This window comes from Phaethon aethereus (assembly GCF_964289735.1).
Source record: "Phaethon aethereus genome assembly, chromosome: 7".
NCBI classification, from domain to species: domain Eukaryota; kingdom Metazoa; phylum Chordata; class Aves; order Phaethontiformes; family Phaethontidae; genus Phaethon; species Phaethon aethereus.
The window spans coordinates 38146906-38173345 of record NC_138583.1 but is presented as its reverse complement, the minus strand read 5'-3'; the positions used below and the strand labels follow the sequence as shown (position 1 = coordinate 38173345).

The window sequence follows — 26440 nt, the reverse complement described above, 5'->3', positions numbered from 1 at the left end:
GAAATGTCTGTGTTTTGCCTGTGCTGCAGGATAGCTCAGGGCTCTGCCCCAGCCAGGGGACCAGGTTTTGTGTAGTGATAGTAAGTGAAGAAAAATGAGAAATGGAACTGAGATCAATTCTTTAACATCTCAGCTATTGATCATCATTTTAGAGGATTTTTGTGGAACTATGCCTCTCAGTAGAAAATAGCAGCTAAATTTGAGTAATTGCCTTTCAGTACACAATTTCACTTTAATTATTGAGATTTTGGAGGCAGGGTTTGGGGGAGGAGAACTATTAGAAACACAGAAAGAGCACATAGCAGAAATTGTACAAATTATGTAGAAAAATACTGGTTCATTTACTGCTCAAATTTGGAGAAGACTTCTTTTTTTTTAACCAAGCCAAAAAACACCCACTGTTACCAGTATGTTTTTAAGTAAAATTGAAACCTTTATGTTAGAATTAAAACAGATACCCAATGGGAAGCTGCATATTTGTGAGTGAGAGTGAGAGCAAAATACGATTTGTTAAGAATTGGCTGAGTGACAGTCCTAAATTGAACTAGTTGACTCAATCTAAGTACTACTGAGGAGAAATGGGGAAAATTAAAGATGGGAAGGACCATCAAGATCAGCTTGTTCCCTCTATTAAAGCAAAATTAAATGGTAGGTCATGGGCACGTGAATTATAGAATCCGTGTATAAGGTCTCTTTCCAAAAGCCATCCGGTATTTCCGATTATCACATTACACCCACACCATGAAATATGGGTTTGGGCAGAGAAATTGGCCTGTGGATCTAAACACCAACCTGATTTGCTCCTGTGCTGCAGTTTACTTCCACCTCTGGTGAACTGGAATAGCGTTTTGTGGGGCTACGTGATAATCCAGGTGATGGAAATCATCCAAGTTAAAAGGAAGGCTTGTGGGGGCGGAAGAAGGTATACTAACAAGGATTGTTTAGGGGTCTGGCAGTTCAGGCGCACAGTTATCCTGATGCAGCTGGGGTAACTGTCAACAGCAGGATTGGGTCAGGATGAGGAGATGCTCAGCAGCTTCTTCATCTGCCTTCACCACCAAGGGAGCGTCTGGGGGAACAGCACCCTATCATTAAAGTGTGTTACACAACTGGTGTCCTTTGATGGTGCTGAAAGGTCTGTTCTTCCCTCATGTATCACCCATTACCATTAATGAGATTTAGGACTGCACATCAAATGAACACTAGTAACAGTGATGCTGATTTTATAATGCATAAATATATATATTTGCATCATAGATGGGTGGCTGCTGTCTCCTGGAGAACGACTCTGCTTAGTAGGGTGACTCTCAAAGGCTTTTGTGGGGAGCCTTGTTATTTTGTCGTCTGCTTTTGTTTGATTTTTGGTTTTAAGCTGTCATACAAAAAAAAAAATTAACTACATTATAAACATGTAGCTAAATAAATAAAACATAGTTAAAATCTATTAAGGATGAGTTAGGAAAGTACTAATCATACGTGTCATTTACTGTATTAAGTAGTAGTTTCGGTCACATTTCTTCTTTTTGAAAAATGACCTCCAGAAAGCAGGATATAAGGTCACCTTGATTTTGGTTATTCATACTCTGAACTGGAGTCTACAGAACCAGGCTATGAAAACATACACCCTCCAGAGATTTCCAGCACACTAGCTTCAGGAGACAGTCAGGTGTGCCATGAAAACAGCATTTCGGCTTTGGTACCAAGTAAACTTGAAGTGAAAACCCCTTATTCCAATGTTTCACAAGGGGAAAAAAAAAATCTAAAAAAAGACCAAAAGGTCATGCTAGAAATGAGACAGAAATCAGAAATACAGTGTGGGAAAGGACACTTTAATTTACTGACTGGTTTTCTTTTCTTCTTTCTAGACATCTCACAGCATCCTGTAGCTGCAGAGCTGTTAAACATTAGATAATCAAACCATTATTAGTTAGCACCGTATTTCCTGACCCCTCTCAGTTTGTTTTCAGCTGTGCAGACCTCACTTTGCATTTTTCAGTCTGGCAGCTTGGAGACATTAAACTGTGGAGTCAGCAGAACTGTCTGGAATTACCTCTGTTACAATTTGAAGAAAATGAAATTATCTTTAAGATGTAAACAGTTTCTAATTAAACTCTGAAGCTGTTTATGTTTCCAAACCAGTCTGAGCTGAGCTCTGCACAAAGACAGACTTCTTCGTTGTCTTTTTCTTTTTTTAATAAAGTTGATATACTGATGTAATAAATTGCTTGTGACAGAGCTAGGTCTGTTGTGCCAGCAGTGCAACTGCTTTTTTTAAAAAAAACTTAAGCAACATATCCCTATGCCCTAGTAATTTAGCACATTGCATTCTGGTCCTTCCTTCAGTAGGAAACAGCCACGAGATTAGAGAATAGATTTGTGTCAGTCTTTCACTTTGCTCCAAGTAGCCCCACGTCTGCAGTGCATTTGGCATTCCTTTTTGTTAATAATTTCCATACATTACAGAGATCCTTAATTGTTGAAATAAATAAGATCTGGGTTGAAGAATTAGTGGTGTTGGTTGAAATACATTGCACGTTTCACAGTCCTTTACAGGAGTGGGTCACTGTTGACAATTAGCACACCAAGCCCTGGGGCAGGTCTTTAAAAAAAAAGATTTTGGTTTTTGATTTGTTTAGTCTTTCACATTTCAGTAGATGTGCTGTTAGAAGTGAAAATATTTGGCTTTTCTGGTGTATTCTAGAGGAGAACTCGTACAGATTTACAGCATGCATTTTCTGTAAGTGAAGCTGACAAGGAGAGAGGTTACTTCTCAAATGAAAACACATTTTACTTCTGGTGTGATTATTTATAGCAGATACTTAAGGACAAGTCATGGTTTCTGCTATGTGATGTATCCAGAACGGGTACAGTTTTACTGGCTTGGATGCTGGTATGTGAGAGCTCAGCTGCATTTTGTCTTGTCGGTGTAATACCCGTAGAAATTATAGCTCTGTAAAGGACATTTTTCTTCTGCAGTACTGCTATTGCCATGACCCATGAGGATAAATCATATAAGGACATTTCCCTTTATCTTAGCTTTCTGTTTCATCAAAAAAACTTTTCAACCTGCAGGGATAAATCTGTAGTGCGGTGCATGGAGAATTAAGCACACGATGTCCAGTTTTAATTGGTGTTAATGAATTCCAAATTCCCAGAGTATAAATGGAAACATACCTTAAAGGACATATTCTTAAGGTCACATGAATGCTCCTTTTTGAACATGTGTTGTATGCCCTGAAGCACTTTAAGGAATTGATGTTGACTTGGAAGGCTGAATCACTGTAATTAAATGATGCCTACAGCTGCATTTGCCACAGTTGTCATGGGAATCAGAGAGCCTTTTGTGCCTGGGATAGATGTGCAAAATGTTTAAAATTCAGAGAGGAGAAGATGCCCATTTTACCCCAACAACCGCTTCCTGCAAAGTCATTCTTTTCCTTTTCTAATGTCAAAGCCTCTTACAAAGTCCCGGGTGCATTTACTGTAGGATACTTGTGGCAGAAATGCAGGTAGGCTCCATTTCAGCTTTTTAGAACTGAATAGCACAGCCCCAGTGGTGAGATGAAGGTAAGCAACCACCTACTTTAGTGTAAAGTCACTGAAAATAAAGAGGTGAAATAACTTTGGTGTCCTAGGGAGCCTTTCTGGTTTCTTCCAACGTAGCATGGAAATTGCATTCATCTTTGTCATTGATGTTCTCCTGGAAGCCAACCAGCCTTAGATGTGAAATCCAGGCTCCCTCAAAGTTGACAGAAAAGCTCCTGTGGACTTCAATAAGGCCAGGATTTCATCAAGATACCTATGGATTCCTTTAGATTTCTGAGGAGCCTTGCATTCCTGTGAGTGAAAGCTTTAATTTGCTCGCTTAAGGATCCTTGCATCTCAGATTGTGGCTGGATCCATTCTGTTCTCACAGCTTGAAGTAATGATTATATACAATGTTGATACTATTTATTTATTCATTTATTTTGTCCAAGCTTCTGTGAAAAACAAAACAGAAGCTAGAAAAAATGATTCATTGTTATTTTATATTGAGGATTTTTTTTTTTTTAAGAATTCCACTTCCATTTATCAGAGGTGATTTATGTGATATGGGAAAAGCTGTTTTTTTTCTCAATGCTTATGTTGTAGTATGCACACCGGGAAGGTGGATATGCTGGGGGAATGCAGTCTGATTTCTGACACTGTTATGCCTCACTTATCTTTCCTCTGGATCTTCTAAAAAAAAAAAAAAAGAAAAAAAAAAAGAGCCATGCTGCTTGCAAGTCAGATACTCCTGTCTTGGAGTCCAGATTTATTAAGAGACTAGGTGGACAGATGTTAAGTGAAATCAATATGAGCCTGTCCACCGGGTGTATATTCTTTCCAGCTTTTTGCAGGGCTCAGCCATTTTTCTCTAGCACCCATGTCTCGCCAACTGGAATCTGCATAAGCTTCATTCTCTTAATGTTTCTGCTACTACTCTTCCTAGTGGGCAGCTTCTTCACGTGCTTTGTTCAGAGGGCTGCTTCCCAGATCTCATCTCCCTGGCCTGGCTTCCTTCTGGTGGGGTTTAGCCTTCCTCGTTGTCTTCTTCCCTTAACTCGCTGTCATTCGATCTGCTCACCTGAGGTACAGGCTCATCCTCACCCAAACCCATCTGCTGAGGCCAAGTGCCCACAGTATGGCAGGTCTTTAAATCAGGCTGGTCACACTGACTACATCAGCTGGGAGGATAACCGTGTATGCTTCTTTGTTCTCTAAGGTGCAGTATATCATGAGTGGTATTTCGGATACACACAGGCAGGACAGGAGCTTGTACTGGTGAAAGAGGGAAATGTCCGTACATAAACATCATGGGTTGATTCTTCTGTATTACAATCTGGGTTTGATATTCCCTTTTGTTTGATCTGCTTCGGTTTTTGAAAAATGATTTTGTTCTTCTCCCCCACCCAAACATGCTCTCTGTAAAGTGCTCCTCTCAAAACCAAGTTCCCAAAGTCATATTTATTTCATTTTTCTCCCAGTCGGTTCCTGACCTATATAAAAAACAATTCCAATTTTTTTCAAGGGAGAAAATCAGAATGTAACTGCCTGAAACAAAAGCTGAGTATAAAATCATATTGGGAACTAAATGAAGTGCCATCACGATGTAACGCTGCCCTAGCCTTTCAAGCCAGGTCCAACCAGAAATCAGTAGGAAGCTGGTCTTCAGCAAGGTATTTTGAGCAACGGGATGGACCGTTTGTCTTTATTCGCTCATCACGTGCTGAGGATGTCGTGTTTGGTGTGACAAATCGAAACACAGGGCATTCTGGTTGTGCTGCTGAAGTTTCCTTCATTGCCGGCAACTGCTGGCAGGCCGGGCACGCAGGGTACGCCCGCTGCCCTGCTTGTCTTTAGTCTGGGACCAGACCTGGCCTGGCCTTTTCATCCCTCCCTCTGCTATTTGTTGCTTTTTTACTTCTCCTGTAGTCAGCATTGGATTAACCTCAAATTCTAAGTAGTAGATTGTGAAACCTGAACTCTCAGCAATCCAGCAAATTTTTATTAATGAGGTAGTGGTCTAAAAGGAAACAGAGCAAAAGATGAGCCAGAGGCAAATTTAAACTGATTATAGCTACTTTCCTTGGCTGTCTGGTTTCCAACAGGAAGAACAGTTGTCTGAATTCAATTCCCGTAGAGCTTTTGCAATGCAGATAACTCCAGCATATAGTCAGAATACTGTCAGGATTGATAAATTGGTTTAGTATTGCTTCACCCCCAGAACATAGAAAGGAAAGTCACCATAGGCCTCTCAACAAGAAAAAACTTCTCTGACCGTACATTTGTCAAAGTAAAAGTAACTGCTAATAATGTTTTATTTGGCAGTTTTGTGACTGCAGAAATATCAAGCCATGACAGTGTATACTTGTGTAAAGCCATTAAGTGTTGTTCTTTTGCAGAAGGTATTTTTCTGAACCACCCAGCCATTTGTTTCATCGCTGCTTTCTGCCCTGAAGTCCCACATTCAGTATTATAAATCTGCCCTTTTGAATATTTCAGGTAGTTAAATTTTAACCTTCAGTTTAATGGGAGAGGTCAAGTCTCAGCTGGGTCTATGACAATCCAATCTAGGCACCTGAAGTGAGATTACTTTAATGCATTCTGGGAATCTGCACTATCCCCAGGGCCAAATTAAAATGAACCTAAAGCATTTGTGTGTGAAATTTAAACATTTACTTGGAAAGACTTTCTTTTCAATAAACCTGGAAATTTCATTGTAGCACAACAAGCCATTGCCACTACACATCAATTAAATTAACCACTACTGTGACATATTCACAGTTATTTATTGGAAGTATAAAAACTACCGTGTAGTGAACATGACAAAAGTTGTAGGAGAAATCTAGGCTTGTTTTTAAATCACTGACCATGAACTCCGACAACCAGAGCTTTGATGTCATGTATAACTACATGGCCCAATTCTGTGCTCTACTTTATTGATGCTCTAGGGATTAAAACTATAAAAGAGGAGCAAGAGAGTGAAAAATAGGCTAGAAAAATAACTATGAGTTGTCACAGTTGTATGTCAAAAGACATCTAGCGCCTTTTGAAGTAAACTTTCAATACTTTAGAGAGAGATATATAAAAACACTCTACATTTTTAGCAAAACCCTTCCAACACTGCCAAAAAAGGTGTGCCCCATCAGCTCTGGGACTGGTGTCTTGTACAAAGCTCTATCATGTGCTGCTTGCAAGGGCCTGCACATATTGCAGGAGCCCAAAGAGTCCTCCAGTTTACCCCCTCCTCCCAGTTGTCCTGGGTGTTTGCTATTTGCAAAAGCTTTGAGTGGGAGGGAATCTGCAGATACCTTTAGGGTCTCCCTTTATTGTGCTTGTGGGATCTACTTTAAAACTGCATTTGTGTCTGTCTCCCTCAAAAGTACTTACAAATGAAGACACTGTTTAAATAATAGATTAAAAAGCCCTTCCATATTATGGCACTTATGTAATTTTAAACAATTGCTATTAAAATTTGAGGTGTATGAAATGACATGTAATGACAGAACTTTATATACAAAGGGATCTGTAGTATTTGAACACCTATTTTAATATCAAAGAAAACTGGATTTTTTTCTCCTGCTTAATACCTAGTTCTGTGAGGTTCTTTATGCTTACTAATTTGTTAACATACATACTGTACAGAATAGCTGAAGCGTCAAAAAATGTCATCTAATAGCAACTTCAATTTTATGCTAGTAAGCTCATATCTCTTAGGAGACCATAAAAGTTGTTTTCAAGAGATGGAAAACAGTAATAATAAGCAGTAGAAAGTTAAAACCAAGGGGGATGCTTTTTAGTGGGACAGAATTGTGTCAATTAGATCAGGAGTTAGAGGAGGCTGGAAATTTGTCATAGTTCCTTGAAGTCAACACCTCATTGGGTCTAGAAACATTCATGTCATTTGAGCTTCTACCTTCTAGAGGTTTATTCTTACTCTCTCTACTGCTGCCATCTTTTCCAAGGTAAAAATCACTTATACCTGAATTAACGAAAGCAACCCTATCTCTATTTTTTAAGTTAAAACAATGCTATTGTTAGATTCCTATGTAAAACTTGGATATGCAACGGAAAACCTACACATTTGTGCGTAAGTCATTCTGCAGCGTCTGAACAACAGGAGCTCAAACTCACATCTTCTGCCTCCAAAAAAAGTTCTGAGTTGCTCTCCTCCTCTCCACTTGTAAGTGAGCCACTGTGCAGCCAAAAATCAAGAATTTTGGTTACTAAGGAGAATAAGTATTCATATTTGCAAATCTCAAAGGGTCCTAGGGTCGAGACAGACACAAAGAGACACTGCAATATTCAGGTAAGACAAGGAGTCTCATGGAAAATGTTGGAAATTCAGGTGCTCAGCTACTGAAATTTCTGACTCAGGGCGCTGGACTGAGCACACCTCTTGTCTGTGAGCACCTCGTGCTCTTAAAAAGCACTGCCGGTGCCCGAGCTATTTCCAGATATGGCCTCTCAGGTTTGATTTTTCAAGCATTCTGGACAAAAACAGGTCCCAGTTTTCTGCACTTTTGGAAATTAGCTAGTCAACAGTTGTTTCAATAAATATGCTCCAGAAAATGAGAATGCCCTTTTAAAATTAATATAATCTCCAATTATCATATTACCTCAGGGAGGAAGGCCTGGTGGTACTTAATAGAGCTCTTTGGGGCTGTTGTGCATTTTAATTGAGTGAATAATTGTAAAACACTTCAGGGTCTTCTGGTAAAAGGTTCTTTATAAACATTGCCATAATGCTGAATAATCAGGTTGTGATATGAACTGGAATAAATGAACCCTATAAGTATATATGCATATAATGAATGTGTGTATATATACCAACATTTTGGAGAGAACAAGGCAGTTACTTTATAAAAGTCCTAAAGTTCTTGAATAAGAAAAAACCTGAGATTGGATGGCATTAATCATAATAATAATAATGTTTGTTTTCAAGATATTGTGAACCTGCAGTTGATCCTCCTGGGCAATACATAGAGAATTGCCAGAAGCATTGATGGTGTGACCGCTTCAGTGGTGCTTCTTGAGAAACAGCAAAATATGTTCTGTTTTATGGTGGCGGAAGATAGAGGAGGTAGACCCAAGGTACTAAATGTTTAGACATCCACAGATGTAGATAGACATCTAGAAGTTTGGAGGAGCCAAGGGAGTTTCACTTCAGAAGGCTTTCCCAAGGTATTGCTGCAATGCAGTGGTTTGGAATTGGTTTGGAATTGAGCAAAGATTTCCTGCAGCCCAAGTCAGTGCCTCTCCAGGCATTTTCCAGATGGAGCAATGGGAAGGACAGCAATGCCGAACATGGCACACCAGCCTCAGGTGGGATCGGTGCTAGGTCTGTAGCTGATCTGCTGTGTTGCCCTGCATCAATCAGTAGCTACTCTGTTTCTCCTGAATTGTTTGGCTGTCTGATCTCTTAAGACTGTAATTTTCTGGGGCCATGACTCTTTGTATTTCTGTGCTCATATTCTCTTGCTATTCAGCCTGTTAGGAGGGGGAATGCCTCTGAAATGGCCATGATGGAGATGAACTTTTATAGTTCATGCAAAAAAAGGCTATGCTGGGTAATGTGGTGCTAGTATAAAGAATTGTCGATTCTTAAAAGGAACTTGACACAGTGATGATGCCACTTCGCTCCGTTAATGAGAGGAGACGTCTAATACAGACTAAATGCAAAACTACATAGAGGAAACACATTTGAATGCCTTGTATGCTTGAAATATAAATGAATGGGACAAGACCAGACTCTGTTTCTAAAGGAATCAATTACCAGGCATCCTTTTATTCCTGTGAAGCTCTCATTTGCAGGAACAGTCAAAGCCATTTTTGCTGGGAACTAGGATATTCGTTGCTTGCAATTAAGTGCATCTTTTAAGCACCAAGGAGACACTGAGGAATGCTGTGGATTCAAGAGGGGTAGAAAGATTCTGAAATTATTTTCCTTGCTGTAAACCCACCAAAGAGACTGATGTAGTGCTGGGCACAATTTGAGTTCAGTAGAGTTGTACTAACAGCCAGAATGGTTTGGCAAAACGATCCACTGTGTATTAAATCTACAGATTCAAACAGTGTAGAAAATATGTAGGTGATTCAGCATCTTAGAATAGGAATCAGGTTGGACTAAACTGCTATTAAAGTTTCCTTTCTCTTCCCAAATGCAGAAAAATATGGATCTGTGAAAGAACATGTCTTGACTGAAGGATAATGGAATATACTAATTGCTAATTAAATTTTTACCTCTGGAAGGTTCTCCAGTGGCCTATATAAGCTGGAAGCAGAGTGTTTTTCCAATAGGATAAGTGTCTGGGGTACCACAGAAAGTACAAATATCGCTGTTTAACACGTTACTGAAACCCTGGAGGCAGGTCAAGGACTGACTTTACTGTGGAAACCCCACTACCTACCTTTTCCCACCCAAATCTAGTCCTTCCAGGTGAGGTCTGAAGCCTATTAACAGGGTAACACAAAGAATCTTGGTGCATTTATTCAGAGAATGAGTTTCTTTCACATGACTATTACTTCATCATTTTTCACAAGATCCAGATTCGCTTAAACATTGTGCCTAATGCTACTGACATCTGATATCTGTAGCTTCCCTTCCCATCTGCCAGGGATTTCATGCGTCTGATGAAACAGCTTTAAAATTGCAAAGACAGCCAAAATGTGCCCGAGAATCACAATGATCAAATGCTGTGGCTGTTACATGGGATTTTTTTGTCAAAAAAAAAGAAGAATCGTTGTGTGTCAGAATATCATGGTATTAAAGATCAATTATGTTTCCAATGAAATAACAACTGGCATCAATTGATGTGGGATCTTCTCTTGCATGCTGTGGTTACCCTTCAGTTGTTCTCTGTTTCCACTTGTTGGGTTCATCTCTGGTTTTATATTGCTTTATTTTGGGCATACTTGGTAAAGAAAAACTATTTTCAGAAAACTTCATCAAATAACATGTGCTGCACTGCTGTCAGCTGAGGAAATCAGCATCAAGAGCAGGAAAAGCCAGAAGATTAATAGATCTCTTAGTTCAAAATAGGAAACAGCTTGAAGTTCCTTTGGGGGGAAACAAAAACTTCATTCATTAACAATGACATTATTTCACCTCTGGTACAGAATAAGGATTCTCTTCTCCTGGTGATGGACAGATACTTCTCACATTCATGCAAATGACACTAAGCATTCATACATACAAAGGAATAGCCCTAAAATATTAATAGTTTTGACTGGCGAGCTGTTCTCGTCGTCCATGTGTGGCTGAGACATATGGCACAGAGGAAAATGCATTATTTGTGTTCCCAAATTGATCTCAGTCTGTGTAAGGTATGTATGTCTCCCTGTGTTCATCTCAGTGGATATCAAAGTAAATCTATGTCACTGATGTGAAGAATCTTGCCTGGATGATGCAGTATTCATTTATTCACACTTTGATATGAGGATCATGTCTGATCAAACACTCATATATTTTGTGCAGGATTTATCAGTCAGGTGTATCTGGGTTTCTTGAGTTTTTTCTGGTGTTTGACAGCAGTGTACATCCACCTACTTGTTCATAGTCACGTACACAAAATTTTGTGGTTTTTTTTCCAATCGAAGAGTAGGACATAAGTTTTTGTGGTGTCCCGTTAAGAACATCTCCAATTGCATAACATAAAATGGTCAGTAGGAGGTTTTTCCAAGTGCCTTTATTTTCTGTTCCATTGCTCTGAGTACCTTCCCTGTTTTCCCTTGGCGCCCAGGGCTGCAGCTAGCAGCCTGACTCCTACCTCTTGCTATTCTGAAATGTCTTTATATATCCTAGAATCTGTCATTTTGCCTAAACATTGATATTTTCCAGAAATCAGCTTTTTAAGTAGAAGTGCCTATTAACTTTCTGAAGTCATATGTCAGTGAATCACAGAACTGTTTAGTTTAACTAGACAAGCCCTATAGTGATACACAAAAATTATTTTCCTCTTCAGTGTCATGTTTATGTTCTTTTCCAATGAGCTGTCTGTTTTATTGCAAAAGAATCTGTAAAAGACGTAATTTTAAATAGGCACAAAATAAATTATGTTCTGTAAGGTATCCATAGCCTTTCTAGAAGATCCTAATTAAGCTCAGCAGAGGAAACCCTATTGCATTTGTAATTGTCAAACATTTCTTTTTTTAAATAGAAATAATCCTGTTCTGATACCTATAGGCATCATCATTCACAAAGCAAGCTTTTCATTCCAGGATATTAGAAACAACAGTAGATTAATCGAAGTCTGACATTCAGCAGTGCAGAACTTCTACCTATTATTTTGCTTGTCTGTAAAGATTATGCCCTAATAACACCTAAGTGATACAAAGCATTTGGTGAATAAAGTCCAATCATTATCAGGTTGGCTCCCTGTGCTGCCATAATGTTGAATTACTGCTGGACCATGGAGCAGCAGTGACAAAGGTACCAAGTCTTAGGGGAGATGCTGTTTTACGACTTGGTTGTGATCCAGATTCACAACATAACCATGTGCACATCTCAGTGCGGAGAGGGCACAGCAGACTTTTGGATGTGACTCTGATGGCCAGATCCAGGTGCCACTTTGTCTCATACCTGTGAATCAAACTGCAAATGTTCATTAGTGAAAATGCAGTTAAGTCCTCCAACAGAAAAACACAAATTATCTGGTGATATTTCTACTACACTGGGTCATTTTGATAACATTGTCCACGTGTTTTCCAAAAGTAATCAAATCTGCTATGTACCTGCACACCGGGGCCAAATCCTGCTCTCAACAGTGTGAGTTCAAAGTATGGGTGTTTTCAGTAGCATCTTTACAGTCATCCTGATTTAAAATAACTGTGTTTGCTTTAACCGTGCAGTTCCCAAGCTCGACACTGATGAATTGCAGAAGCAGGGTCTTATCAAGTAACTCGGTGTTTTTCTCTTTTTTTTCCTGAAAAGAGCAGGAGGTTTGCCGTACTGCAGAGCAAGATGAACGAATTTGCCATTTTGTTTTGCAGTCCTGTAAATGCAGGAATCCGCCTTGCAAGCCCAGTATTCCTTTAGGCTCATGAACAAAATTTGCTCTATAGCTACATATGCAAAAGAGGGAGAAGGAATTCCGAATGTGACTACTTCCAATCCTTAACAGCAGCTACAAATTTAGGTGAAAACGATGGAAATTCCCTTACTCATAGTCAGAAATTATTAAATGTTTTTGGCATAATTTCACAATGAATTGCTGTTTCTCAATCCTATGCTAAAGGGCTGAAAAAAACGAACACAATCTTCTTTTTAGTGCAGGGATGTGCTAAAATGTCACCAGCGTGACGAGAGAGATGCTTTCATCTGATAATACACCTCTTTTGTTTTTCTCTCCTTGTATTTTTCTTCTAGCTATCCATTTCCCATGGTATTCAGTAGCTGCAGTAGAAAGGACCTGGAAAACAGCCTGGAAAAAGGAGTGGGAATGTGCCTGTTTAACTTGCCTGAAGTCAAGGAGTCTTTTGGAGGGCAGAAGTGTGGGAATGGCTATGTGGAAGATGGAGAGGAGTGTGACTGCGGGGAGCCTGATGTAAGACACCACCCAAGAGTTACTGCTTACCTCCTGTCTGCAGGTTTTTTGGCATGTTTAGCACAACTTGGTGTGAAACGAAACTCTTATCTTCACAACAGAACTCTCTCTTCACTGTTTCTATCTTACCAGCTTAAACCTCAGAGTCCTCAGAAATGCATGAGGTTTCTGCTTGACTTGCATTTGAGTTGCTAAAGTTCAGGCAGGGCTTTAGTTAAGAGTGTGCTCGATTCACCATTAGAGAACAAATTCTCCCATGGCTTGTCCAACAGACTAACCATGACTAACTGTCGTGTTCCTAACAACTAAAATTCCTTTAAGTGCTAGCTAATAAGCTAAAGTCAAGATATATTTGTTAACATTGCTCAAATTTCTCAAGATACCATACATTAATTGAAGGTTTGTTTCCATATATGAGAAACCACTCGTATATTTAATATTTATATCTATATCTATGTATAAATAGCTATATAACCATTAACATTGCCCAGGTATTTTTTCATTGCAGCCAGCTTCAGCTTTTAGGTACAAGACCTTTCCCTCCTTCACTATGAGATTTTTCTTCGCCGCTAGCTAATTACCTTACTAACAGAAACAGCTTTTACTGCCTCCCAAAAAGATTGCTACTACTTCAAAGATTGTTCCATTTGTTTTAGTGAATGTGTCAGAGGACTGCTCAGATCAGGAGGAGATAGGCAAAACCTGGGAGTCAAATAATATCCAAGCTGACATCCTTATCCCTTTGGCTTCCCATGCTCATTGGCTGTATTGAACTTCTCACAGATTATCTGAATTAAATACATCAGCAGATGAGGGATTTGTTTCCTGTGATAAATATGGTTCTGCAGACAAAATAGATCCGGCAGTTAAAACAGCAAGATATTGCTGTATCCTGTCTATACAGTGTATTGGATTTACACAAACCATAAGGATTTCCTGACAGTTCACTCATTCTTCAGGGTAACAAGGTTGGAGGAAGCAAGTTTATCTTCTTGTTTAAAGTCAATGGAGTGCAAGCAGCTTGCAAATGTCTTTCTAACCCAGTTATCTTTCTCATTTTCACTTTTGAATGTTAGCAATACCTTTTCAAGTCAAAGCCACTTAACGTCAGCAAGACTTGATTTGCCTCTGTTTTCTATGTTTTTCCTTTTTAATTATATTGGAAAACTGCAGCTTGGTCCCAATTAAATTAATTTGGAATTTACTGCTATAATCTAAGTGGTACCAGAAAATCCATTAGATTAGTTAATAATTCACTGCCCAGTCATTTATACCAGCTGAATTTTGTCAATAGTGTTGCAATATTTTATGGCATGGAAAGCTGTACAATAACATGCCAGTTGTATTTTATCAGTGATCAGAATTAAATATCGGTTTGAATATGTAGATGTATGTGGTTGGTAGGGATATTTGTCCTTTATTTTATTAAGTAAAATATTAGCCCTGTCTTGAGGTCTGTGCTCACTGACATATCTTAGCAGTCGGCAGCAATGGATTCATGAGGGTGGAGAGTTGTGACTGTAGCATACCTCCCACCCTTCAGACAGCTCTGAACTGGAAACACTAATGCAATATGGTCCGTCTGACCACCACCATCCACACTACAGTCTTGTGTGCATCAGGCGCTGGTCATCTTCTTGAGTGTAATGGATGCTGGCATGCCCACCACCATGCCAAGAGTGTAAGACCCGACCAAGGATGTTACCAATTAAGCTTCAACTTCAGTTTGGATTATATGACCAAAAATGTCTGACATGCTACAGTGTCTCTTGGAAGGAGGGTTAATGTAAATTACACATGGAAAGATAGAAGGGGAAAAAAAAAAAAAAAAAAATCCTTGGTCCCTGAGAACTTAAAGGTTACAAATGTGGCTAATTTTATAACAGGCTGCACGGAGCATCGGAAAACTACAAATTGGTAAATCAGAAGTTAGACAAAAATCCCCGGAAACATTCCAGGTCAGGTTGGACAGGACTCTGGGCAGCCTGGTCTAGTTGAAGATGTCCCTGCTCATTCCAGGGGTGTTGGAGTAGACAGCCTTAAAAGGTCCCTTCCAACCCAAACTGTTCTACAATTCTGTGATTACAAATGGAATTAAGAGCTAGTGCCTGAATAGCTGTGACATGCCAGGGACAAGTCAACACAACTTTTGTGCCAGGAAATCTTGTCTTACAAACCTATCAGAGTGCTCTGAAGGACTTAACAAGTGGATGGAAAGGGACAATGCTGTTATTGCAGCCTGTTGGGAGTTCAGAGAGGCTTTAGACCAAAGGTTTTCATTAAAGCCTCTTCAGAAGACTAAGCAGCTGTAGGATGAATATTGTATGGGAAAAATTCGGGTTAAAATATAGGAAATACAACCAGGTGTAAATCACCCATTTTATGCAATGGAAGGAGATCAGCTGTGATGTATCCATGCGATGTGTCCTGGGGACTACACAATTCAGCATATTCATGAACAGCCTTGGGAAGAGGAATAGTCTTGAATTTGCTGATGGTATTAGTTAGGATGGTAGAGATGAAAGCTGGCTGTGAAGAACTGCAGAGGAACCTTCTGAGACAGCTGGACTGGGCATTAAGATGACAAATGGGATTCAGTGCAGAGTGATGCACATTCCAAACACCGCATATAAGATGATGGACTCAGAGCTGACTCTGACCATAGAGGAACAAGACTTCATATTGCAATACATAGTCTCATGAAAATGTCAGCTCAGTGCTCAAGAGTGGTCCAAAAGGTAAATAGGCTGTTAGAAATTACTCAGGAAGAAATAGGAAAACAAAACAAAGCACCGGTAGGCCTCTATAAATCTGCAGCGTGCTGCATCTGAAACTGCCTGTGCGGTTGTTTCCTACCCCTCCCTGATCTCAGGAAGGATAAAGCAGAATGAAAAAGATTGAAAGAAAAGCAATAAGGTTGTTCAAAGTTTTGGAGGGGCTCTGGCTGGAAAAGAAGAAAATTAAGGAAAAAGCGACAGAAGCTGATAAATTCATGAGTGAAATCGAAAGAGTGAGTATGGAGCGATTGCCCACCAACAAGAACTGTGCAAATGAGGTTAGAAAATGGCCATTTTCAAACAAGCAGAAGGAGTTGCTCCCCAGATTCTGTCGATTACTTGTTAGTTCTTTTCCACTGAATGTTACAGGTGCTAAAAATGTCCGTGGAGCCAAGGGAAAGCCAGGAGACTAGGAAGGTATCGTGTATGTGTGTTCACATTCTTGTCCTTAAGCATTTTCTGCTGGCTGCTGTCAGGGCGACACAAGGCTAGAAGGGTTTTAGGCTGACCCAGTGTGGTCTGTCTTGTGTTCTTAGAAAAGAGGGGGTGAAACCAAGATGTCCCATCTTACAGTACCCGGATCACGTAGGTGATTGTAGAATTGCTGTTTGCGTTAGTCTGTTTGAGTTGCTCCGATGAGCCCAGGAGACCTACACCAAGAAACCCAACTCCCATCATTGCTGTTGCTACTAATAATAGCTAATAATAATAAACTACACCACAGCAGTAGTTTTGGGTGGCAGCCTCCAGCCTCCGAAAGCCTTGTGAGCCTTTTCTGTTTGCCTGCCTGTTTATGTTAAAACTATTCCTGACAATTTAATAGCCCAGGCACAAAAACTATTTACCAAGCTCATTCCCTACAATGAGTAATAAGTAAGTGAGCAATTGGAAATTTCAAAGGCTGCAGTAACATCATTCAAAGGGCTGTGTCTTTATCCCAGTCTGCCTGTGGAATGCCTATTGCTTTCCATGGCTGGCTGGTGTAGGGCCAGATGATGGGGTATAGGAGCTGACTGTTTCAGAAGTATCTTAATTGGACTGACATTGCTTTCCTCCACTCTGCTTTTCTCAGATTGCTATTGAGGTGAATTTATAAAATGTGTTTCTGTGCAGAGGAGTGTTACTTCTTCGATACAGCAGCTGCACAGAAATATTTGCATAGCCTGCTGCCTTCCGGCATGATCAAAAATAGGTGCAGGAAGTCATTCCACTGCTTCAGAGCAGAACAGTTAGTTTGTATATTCAGGCAAATATTACCTAAGAAAACAGTGCAATGCTTAGAATCATTTTGCTCTTTATCTGAGTGCAGTGGTAGTCCTACCTTCCAGTTGGAAAGCTTTACAAATACAGTAAAAAGAGGCTGTGAATATCACTCTAACCCACTCATTTTTCCTGTGTTCCCTATATTGTTAGCGATCCCATGTTAAGTCAAAATGACTTAACACAGCTGAAGAGCAATTTTATCTGCTGTTATTTTTGTTAGAGAGCTGAGATTCCAGCGCAGCTGATGTAACTTGCAGCGTGTGAGCATAATCTTGGAAAAACAAATCCATTATTTTCTGAAACTTCTTAGTAGCTCGTTCTACTGAGAATAAATTTTGCAAAAGCCCACACATGCCACCGCCTAATCTATTAAGTGTGAAAGTGGTATGTATCAGTTAGTGATAATGCAATTCACACTTTTCTCAAAGCTGTGTTACTAGCATACCCTGACAAGAGATTACATGGAATGGTGTCATCATCTTTCTTTGTGGCAGCCACCAGTCTCCGTGAACTACAGAAGTCTGGTGAGCAACTACCACAAAATAGACAACTGTAGCCGTGACGTTCAGTGACTGCAACACAGGTCCTGGATCCTCACTGGAGGCAACTGAGTCGTCCCAGTGATTTTTGTGGAAATAAAACACTGTACTTACTGTATGAGGTTTGGTATCAGCGTACTTGAGTTGTTTGTGATATTTGGGATTGGGATGGCTATTGGGATATTTGGGACAGCTAGAATAAACCAGCCTTCCTCAATGGCTTCTCTGGTTTTACTACAATTATTGTGCCTGTTGAACCTAAGGACAGACAAGAGTGTTTTGGATCAAGTTGTAGAATTTCATGCATAATTCACTATTTCATGCCTAGCTTTTCTTAGCGGAGCTATAGGCAGCCTCTTGATTTACAGCTCATTGTGACTGAAAGTTGTCTGCTCTAAATTTATCCTCCATCTAGGAATGTACAAACCGGTGCTGTAATGCAACCACCTGTACTTTGAAACCGGGAGCAGTGTGTGCACATGGACTTTGCTGCGAAGACTGCCAGGTGAACCAACGGAAATGTTTCTTACCTGTGTGGGGTGGGCAGAATTCCACAATCTTCTCAACTGCAAAGCAGTAAGCAAGGATGCAGAGCATGCAAATTGGTATCATTAAGCATTGACACATGCATTTCATGTAAGCAATTCAAAAAATCATCAAACTGTAACAGTTATTGAAGGAGCAGATGAATAGATGTTTTTAACGGTGCCTGTGCTATTTGTAGCCACTTTGTTTGCTCATGCAAAACCTCTTCTTTTTCATGAACTTTTGTATGCTTTGATTTTTTTAATGCTCATATGGATGTTGTGCTCTGGCAAGCAGTCATTAAATACCGGACCCTCTTTTTATGGGAAGACTCTTAAAATATTAATTCTATCAACAGCATATATATTTTTAACAGCAGATCATCAGCTCTTGTGGACTCCTAACGCACTATGAAAAGTCAATTTGCCACAGGCATTTACCTTCTTGAATTCTCAGACCGTCTCTTGCATATGGGCTAATAAAGCATTCAGGAAGTTTCTGTTGTGTCTGTGGCAACCATCTGCCTAAAAGCTCGGCAGTAGTAAGCTATCAAAACAGCCAGCAAATGCTTTTTAGCAAAATCAATCTTCATGTCTTTTTGCTTTTTACCAAAGGAGCTGTGGTGATGCAGTTAAAATTCAGTGCGGCTCCCAGAGCACACCCATCTTTTGTGGCTGTTGATAAGTGAATGTTCAGATTGCCATGTTCCACCACTACCTACTGGTTGCCTTCAGCTCTGTAAGAAGTGTAGTTATCCAGAGAAATCCAGACAGGAACAGTTACGTGGACTAGTTGTACAAATAAGTTGAAGAAGGTCTTAATGCCCATGACGGAGCAACATTTCCATGAGGAAATGCACCTCCATCCCAGGAAGCTGTCAGGGAGCTGAAACCAGAGTCAGGTGGGCTGGTGGCTTCGTGACCTGTAACATAACACACCGCATAGTGTTACGTCATCAGCTGGCTGCCCTGGTCATCGCTGTGTTGTTAAAGCCGTATGGATGAGTAGGTTTCTGGTCTGACTTTCGGTCAGTGCTACAGAGCATCCTTTGCAGCACAGCCCAAACTGTTTCTGTGCCGGTGTCTTTAGGCATGATTGCAGGAAGGACACTGAAAACTTTCGTTCATATTTGAAAACTAACGAAAGGCTGGATTTACCTTCTGACCTGAGCCACGTGAGCCGTGTTTTCAGCTGCAGCTTCAGTTTGGCCCTCCTTCCTGCCAAACCCTTCGCAACGTGTCAAATAAATGTGTTTAAAGAGCTGCATAATCCTTATACTGTCCTCTGCGGTCAGTTGGTGCAGAGCCAGCGGAAAAAACTCTTATTGATTGGAATTACAGCAGTTAAGGGTTCTTGTTTGCTTTGCAGTTAAAACCAGCGGGGATTTCTTGCAGAGAGTCGAGTAATTCCTGCGATCTGCCAGAGTTTTGCACGGGAGCCAGCCCTCACTGCCCGGCTAACGTGTACCTGCACGACGGGCACGCGTGCCACGGGGTGGATGGCTATTGCTACAACGGCATATGCCAGACCCACGAGCAGCAGTGTATCACCCTCTGGGGCCAAGGTGAGTTTGAGAACCAGGAGATCTGTTTATGAGATAGACTTGGGAAAAAAAGCGTGTGATTACAGCTGGATTTAGAGGAATTTAATACAGTAGCAATCTCAATCTATTCTTTTCCAAAATGGAGAACGGGATAACGAGGGAATCATTTTGTGATTCATTTCATCCTTGATTTGCAGTAGTGTTCATTTCTTGCAGCAGGAGGTAGAAAGCAACAGTAACTAGGTTCATTCTGCAACACTGCTGCAAATAGCTATGTGAACTTAGACAAATCATTTAATACTGACTTTGATATGGCCTTATGTCGTCCTACAAAGTGCTGAATGCTCTTCACAGGTAGAAATCACATCCCTTTGCAGACTGGTACGTAAGCTTCCTTCTGTATTCTAAATTGCTTATCCACAAAACATATATGTCTGTCTACATCCCAAAAGAGAGTTCAATATTTGACATTAACACAAAATTCTTGTATCACTGTGTGTATTTTATTAATTGGTGTTACCCTGTACACCTGCCTCCTGACAGTACTCTTAGCAGAGTATGCACTGGAGCAGAAGGAGATTTTATTATCCCCTGGGAATTTACTTACTTTTTGCAAAAAAGTCTAACAGCCTGAGTTCTTGGGTTATCCTAAACAGATGATAACCCAGGAAAGCTGTTCACCTTTCTGTTACGTCCTGTCGCCCTTCCACTGAAATACGAGTATTAACTCAGCATTTTGCTATTGCCTCCTGCATCACTGGGGACAAGTAGCATCTCCAGCATCTCCCTTTCCCCCTCCCTCACATGAGAAAAACACTTTGAACTCTTCTGAAGAGAAGCATTATTTAGAGCTAGATTTAATTGTTGCTTCTAAGCTAACTTTTTCAGCTCCCTTAGCCTCTTTCAATTCAGTGTATCTCTGTCTTTAAATCTGTTCCAAAACTTATGTAGCAAGATAATGACACAGAGATGTTTCCATTGGTCAAAACCCTCATCCAAAGTCTACTGAAAAATTTATCTGTTATATTCACAGGGACTTGGACCATTTACAATTTCTTTTTTTAAAGACCATTAAAGTATCTCAAGAAATAACGCCACTGATATGGATAGCAGGTTCCCTTGGTCTTGTGGGTATAAGAACATATTATAGGAGTTCCAGTTCAAAATTAAACTCCCCACTTGGAGCAAACAGTGCATCTGATGTAGTCCTCCGAATCCCACTCACATCGTAGAGTTAATATGAGCTCATATAGGCATGTACAATTATAGCCTCCAGTCTTAGTCATACTGGGGTTTTTAATCCCCTGGATACAGAGAAGTTTTCTCTTGTATAAAGCAAAATCTGCTTATGAACCAGTTTCCCATGCCATGGAAAGTTACTCAGTCGGACTGTTAATAATTTCAGTCGCTGAGAAAAATTCAGCTAAAGGTCAGGGAGCTGAAATGCTGCAGCCGCCTTGCCAGGTCTGTTTCCTAATGCAGCACGTCCTCCAACTCCCCCGAGCTCCCCTAATTCTGTCTTGTCTTCCTTCTTGGAGGAATATTCAATATGGGCACTGCTGTGCGTGGAGTCTCTAGTGGTCAAGGCTATGGGAGTCTGCTTATGAGAAAGATGACTTTGTTAAGAACAAAGCTCTAACAGTCTTTAACTGGAATACCCTTATTTGTCTTGGGAATACCCAAAGATAAAATATTTGAAAAGAAGGATGGGATGTTAGCAAACAGGAACTGAAAGGCTTAATTCTGATCACATTTTTGGAAGTATACATCAGAAATAACACCAGTAAAGTAAACCTTCAAGCAGTTTAGCAGATGGGGCCAAGCAAAAAACAAGGCCTATGTTCTTGATTTAAAGACTAGGGATGTGCGTATCTACCACATCTGGTTGGAGTATGAGCTGGCAGATGTTGGGTGGAATGGGAAGAGGGCTAGATGGGCCACACGGTTGGAAAAATATCATGGGACAGATAAAATAACTTTCCTTCCAGCTTTGCTTGCAGTGGAAAGAGAGAGTTGACACATTCTAAGTTGTTGTCTCTGGACATGAAAAATGTAGCATTTTTCTCTTTAAGGAGCAACATGCATGAGTTGCTTGTGACCTTTTTTGTTTCATTTTCAAAAATATCAGATTGCACTGACCTGATCTATTGATAGTAGTGCGACTGAAAGACACATCGGTAGTAACGCATCTGTGTAATGTCTGGTACTCCACTGGCATTTTCCAGGAGCAACTAGATAAAGCTATTTAAGAGAGAGAAATTATTGATTACCAAGAAAAAGACAATTCTCAGCTTTAGACTCATGGCTTTTTCTACATTGACAAGAAAATGATTCTTTAGGGAAGGAAAGGAGATGTTTGTCAGTGTGTTTTCCTACTTTTTCCCGAGAGGGAAAAATGCAATGATTTTGGGGAGCCAATGGCAGGCATTGACTTAATAATTAGAACATACTTAAATTTGTTGCATAGACAAGGCCATTTGTTTACGCAGGAAATCTTAATTTTAATGTCAATATTTGTTACAAAGGCCTGTCGCCGGTGTAAGAGCTCTGCAGTTTTTTCCAGATATATAGGCAAAATAGATGGTCTTACCATGTAAGTTAGCTGCAAAAACCCTTGCTACCTGTTTTTTTGCAAAAAACCTAATTTATCCAAGCACTGTAAAGATTTGAATTCCATAAAATCAAATTATTTTGATCATCACAGATTTATGGCCAGATCTTTTCTTTGGGAGATGTGAGAAGCATTACGCTATATTCTCTTAAGCTATAAGAGGTAGTGAGAGCTAGCATACTCCTTCAATGCAAAAAATAACAGCTCAACCCCATCTTGCCCTTGCACAGACTTAACAACAGGGATCACCAAGATGAAGAGAGAGGCCAAGGGGAGCTTGTGGAGAGTTTGCTTTGCATCATCAGTGCAGTAAAACAAACTTAATGAGATATAAAATCTTTTTTAATTAAATTAGGAGGTGCAAATCACATGACAGAGAACTGTATTTTTATGCTCATATTTATTTATACAGTTTTTCGTGGTGCTAGTTGGCATATCCTGAGCAACAAAACTCCAGCCTGTTACTCAGAGATGTTTTTTTTTCCCCTCCATGCTCAAAAACACCGTATAATTTTTTTTTTTTTTTAAATAAGTCTTGAGTCAATGTTGGGAACCGCATTGAAATATCTTTCTTTTCCGCTCTCAGTGTGATAGCGGGTGTTTCTCTGTTCTTGGAATCAGCACCACGGTCAGAAATTTCTCTCTTTTTCTGGAGCCCGCGATGGTTTTCTCATTGCAGCAGGTCTTGCACTGATCTGAAATGACACAGCATTTCTGTATCACTTCCAAAAGCGTAGAACATCTCTTTTTTTGCAGCCGTGTAGGGAAGAAGTGGGCTCATCAATATACACATTTGGAGAAAAAAAAAAAAGTCTCCGGGCTGACAACTGCAGTGGTGAGCTTTGACCTTCTGCAGTTTCAAGCAGCTGATTTAATCCATTGAAGAAGGCTTGGCATGGAAAGGCTGACAGGACCTTAATTACAGGGTCACGATACTATAATTATCAATAGCACAGTGAAATAAACTCTGCTCATCCAACTCAAAGCACTTAATAACCACTCGAAATCTTTCACAAATCATTTTGCCTTTGCCTGTAGAGGTAGCAAAATAGAGAAAGACAGGACTTTCTGCTTCAGTTTAAGTGGTACAATCATGATAAATGTGTTTCCTCCAGAAACACAACATTACAATTCTTTCTTAAGCCTCCTCTGAAATCCTCCTTTTAACTTGGTAGCTCCATCTGCTCAGCTTTTTACACTCTGATATGTTTTCATCTATAAAAAAGTCCAAATACTGTGAGAAACCAGTCAGGAGAGGGAACAGCCATCTGAATCCCAAGCAACAACGTGTTTTGGTTTGATACCAAAGACAGAAATTGAAGTTAGAGTTTGGTTTCCAAGCCACAGGTGATCACTGGGTACCAGGTGTTTTCATACACAGACTGCTCCGAGCCTGGCAGGGGAACAGTTTTTTGTACTCCATGAGATCTGTTTTCTTGTCAAGTATTATTGGTTGGAGTTAAAGCTCACTGTCTGAGCCCTGCAAAGATGCTGCAGATGTGTTGTTCTTCCTGCAGGCTGCTTTCCATCATTTGTAGCACACTTGAGTTCTACATTCAAAAAAGCAACCAAACAAAAAAAGTTTCATCAAGTGAAAGAGAAAGATAAATACCTTAAACTCTCTAAGTATTTCAGTGAGTCCTTTCCCCCTTTAACACAATTTTTTTTAAATAAGTCTTTGTTAGTTCGCTCACAGTCAAAGCACAGGACATGAGCATTCATTTTGCTTTTGGCAGCTTTTGGAGCCACACACCACTCTGGGAAAAATGTGTCTGTGCTCTGGCCTGCTGCTGACACATCTCCAAGGAAGCCTCCAGTCATCGCAATGCTATGCCATTGACTGACCTAGTTGGGGCACAAGGCTCCCAGCCAAGAAAAAACGAGACCCATAGCAATTGCATATGATCATGGTAGATGGAGGGGGGAGGCTTATTCCTTTGGCAAGGTAGGTCTGACCAAGCCAGTCTCTGCAGAAAAAGCAATTTTCCTTGGCCTCATGCTTACAGCATGTTGGTTTTTTTCCTTCCCTTCCCCTCCCTTCTAAAGCTGGCATAGTATATGCACATGTTAATGTTTGTGTCAAGCTGAATAGTTGATGTGCCTGCCCTGGAAAGATGAAGAGGAATCTACATGCTGAAAATGAAAATTGTACTTTTGCTTTTTGCACAGTGAGTTGTCTGGATGCTTTTGTTGATTTTTTTATTATTGCTTGTGGTTTAATGAAAAGAAGTGAAAGAATCCTGTGTGAGTCTCTTTTAATAGTTCCAGATTTGGGAAATATTCTGAACTCAGCAAGATTGATCATCATCGTCCAAAGAATTTCAAGCTCTTGTCCTGCTCTCCAGGGAACCAGCAGCTCATATTCTGTGCCTTTCTTTCTGAGTTTTCCAGTTTCAGTATGTAAAAATGTTAGAAGGGAAAGAGGCTGCCATCTTAAGCCTCTCCAAGTTTTAATATTTGTCCTTAATAGCATTAGATTGCTGTTCAGCAGTATATAGTATTAGTCAAGCTTCTGACTGTGAAATGCAGATAATTAATTGAGGCTTTAATCTCTGAATTACTAGTGAAAAGATCCACACTAACTGGAAGTTTTACAATTATATTTTTATTTTCTTCTCCAGGAATTTGACTCTTTTTTTAAAAAAAACTTCTTCCCCTTTGAAGGCTTTCAAATGAAATCTTCAGGATGGTTTAAATAAATGATATGTTTTACCCACAGTTAGAGGCATACACACTTGGAAGTGGCTCAAAACATTTGAAAAATGTAACATTAACTCATGTTCTGTCTCTGTTAAAGACCAGGGAACCCTGTAGAAATGGTGTATTCTCAGCCTTTAGGCTGTCACATCATTTGTCGCCAGTTATTTTTGCTTTAGTTTGGCTGATCTATCAAAAGTACAAAAATGCATCTAGCAGATATCTGTTAAGAATTTTAGCCAGTGTATCTCCTTACTACCTTGTCTCCTCAAAGTAAGTCTGCGTATTGGAGTAGTTAAAATGCTGGCAATGACTTGGTTGTGCTATTAGGTGTCTTCAAGGAAAGAAAATACAGGGTAGTAAAGGGCCCTAGTAAAGGGCCTCTTAATCTTGCAAGGGGCAGCACTTACTGGCCGGAAATAAAATCCACACTTCACAATAAAACAAAGAGGTAAAATTCTAATACATGGACTAATTAATTGTTGCAACAATCAAACCAGGGAAGTAGAGCCTCCACCTCTTAGACATTTCAGATGAACACATGTATCTTCCCCTAGAAGATATTCAATAGTTGGTCATAATTTGGACAAAAGTGGACAGGAGATTGACTGTATAAGACATTAGAACAAATGTACCCAATAGTACCTTTTAACTTCTAAAACGGTAGGGATGAGTAATCTGTCTGCACAAATATTTCCAGTAGTACTCCCACCAGGGAAGTTCCTTTTCCGTTAGGATATGTCTCCATCATAAAAGACTACAGCAGGTAAGAACCAGATGCTGCCTGTCTTCCCAGATTCCTACTTCTACCACCATGGTAGAAACGACCCTTCTTTCAAGTCAGTCTTTCCTCTCAGGAGTGGATTTACTGAGGATTAAGGTGAGGATGGGTTCCCTTCCTCTCTCCAGTACATTAGCTTGAGCTAACAGCAGCGTATTCTCTCTGCCATCTCATGTGGTTGTGTTTTTAGACACATAGCACTCTAGTTCGCAACTGGATTTTTTCTGGTTTCTTGTTGTTCTGAATTGCACTTAAAAAGGCCTTTCTTGAAAAGTATTTTCTTTGGTTTCAGCTCTTGAGGTCTCGCTAGAATCACGTGGATTCCTGTAAAAAGAAGGGAGTTAACTTACCAGCTGGCCTTTGTCTTTCTTTACCAGACTAAATTTGGCATTTGCTAAAAGTTTTTGTATCCTGGGAGGATTCACAAGAGGGATATCATCTAGAGAAATTCTGAAAGAGAATGAGTTCTGCATTGTCTATTGCTCAGCATTGCCAAGTGAGACAAATAACAGTGGAAAACCCACACATTCAGGCTCTTCAATTAGCATGCTGATCCAGCACAACTGTTTTGTTGTGCTTCCTCAATATGCAGATCACATCTTACCTCCCCCTAAAGCATCGGCAGAGCTCAAAGAAA

The 26440-nt window shown here is 40.0% G+C and overlaps 1 protein-coding gene across 2 annotated transcripts in view; it reads left to right on the top strand.

Annotated features, from left to right (window-relative positions):
- Positions 1–26440, top strand: part of ADAM12 (ADAM metallopeptidase domain 12) — a gene marked incomplete at its 3' end in the record, with an annotated part of 184960 nt that overhangs the window by 140928 nt on the left and 17592 nt on the right. The window contains exons 12-14 of one of the 2 annotated variants that reach the window (XM_082002343.1): positions 12890–13067; positions 18062–18151; positions 19540–19735. In XM_082002343.1, coding sequence (XP_081858469.1) covers positions 12890–13067; positions 18062–18151; positions 19540–19735 — 464 coding nt within the window. The remainder of the gene's footprint in view (positions 1–12889; positions 13068–18061; positions 18152–19539; positions 19736–26440) is intronic. The other variant, XM_082002344.1, reaches the window with a different exon arrangement.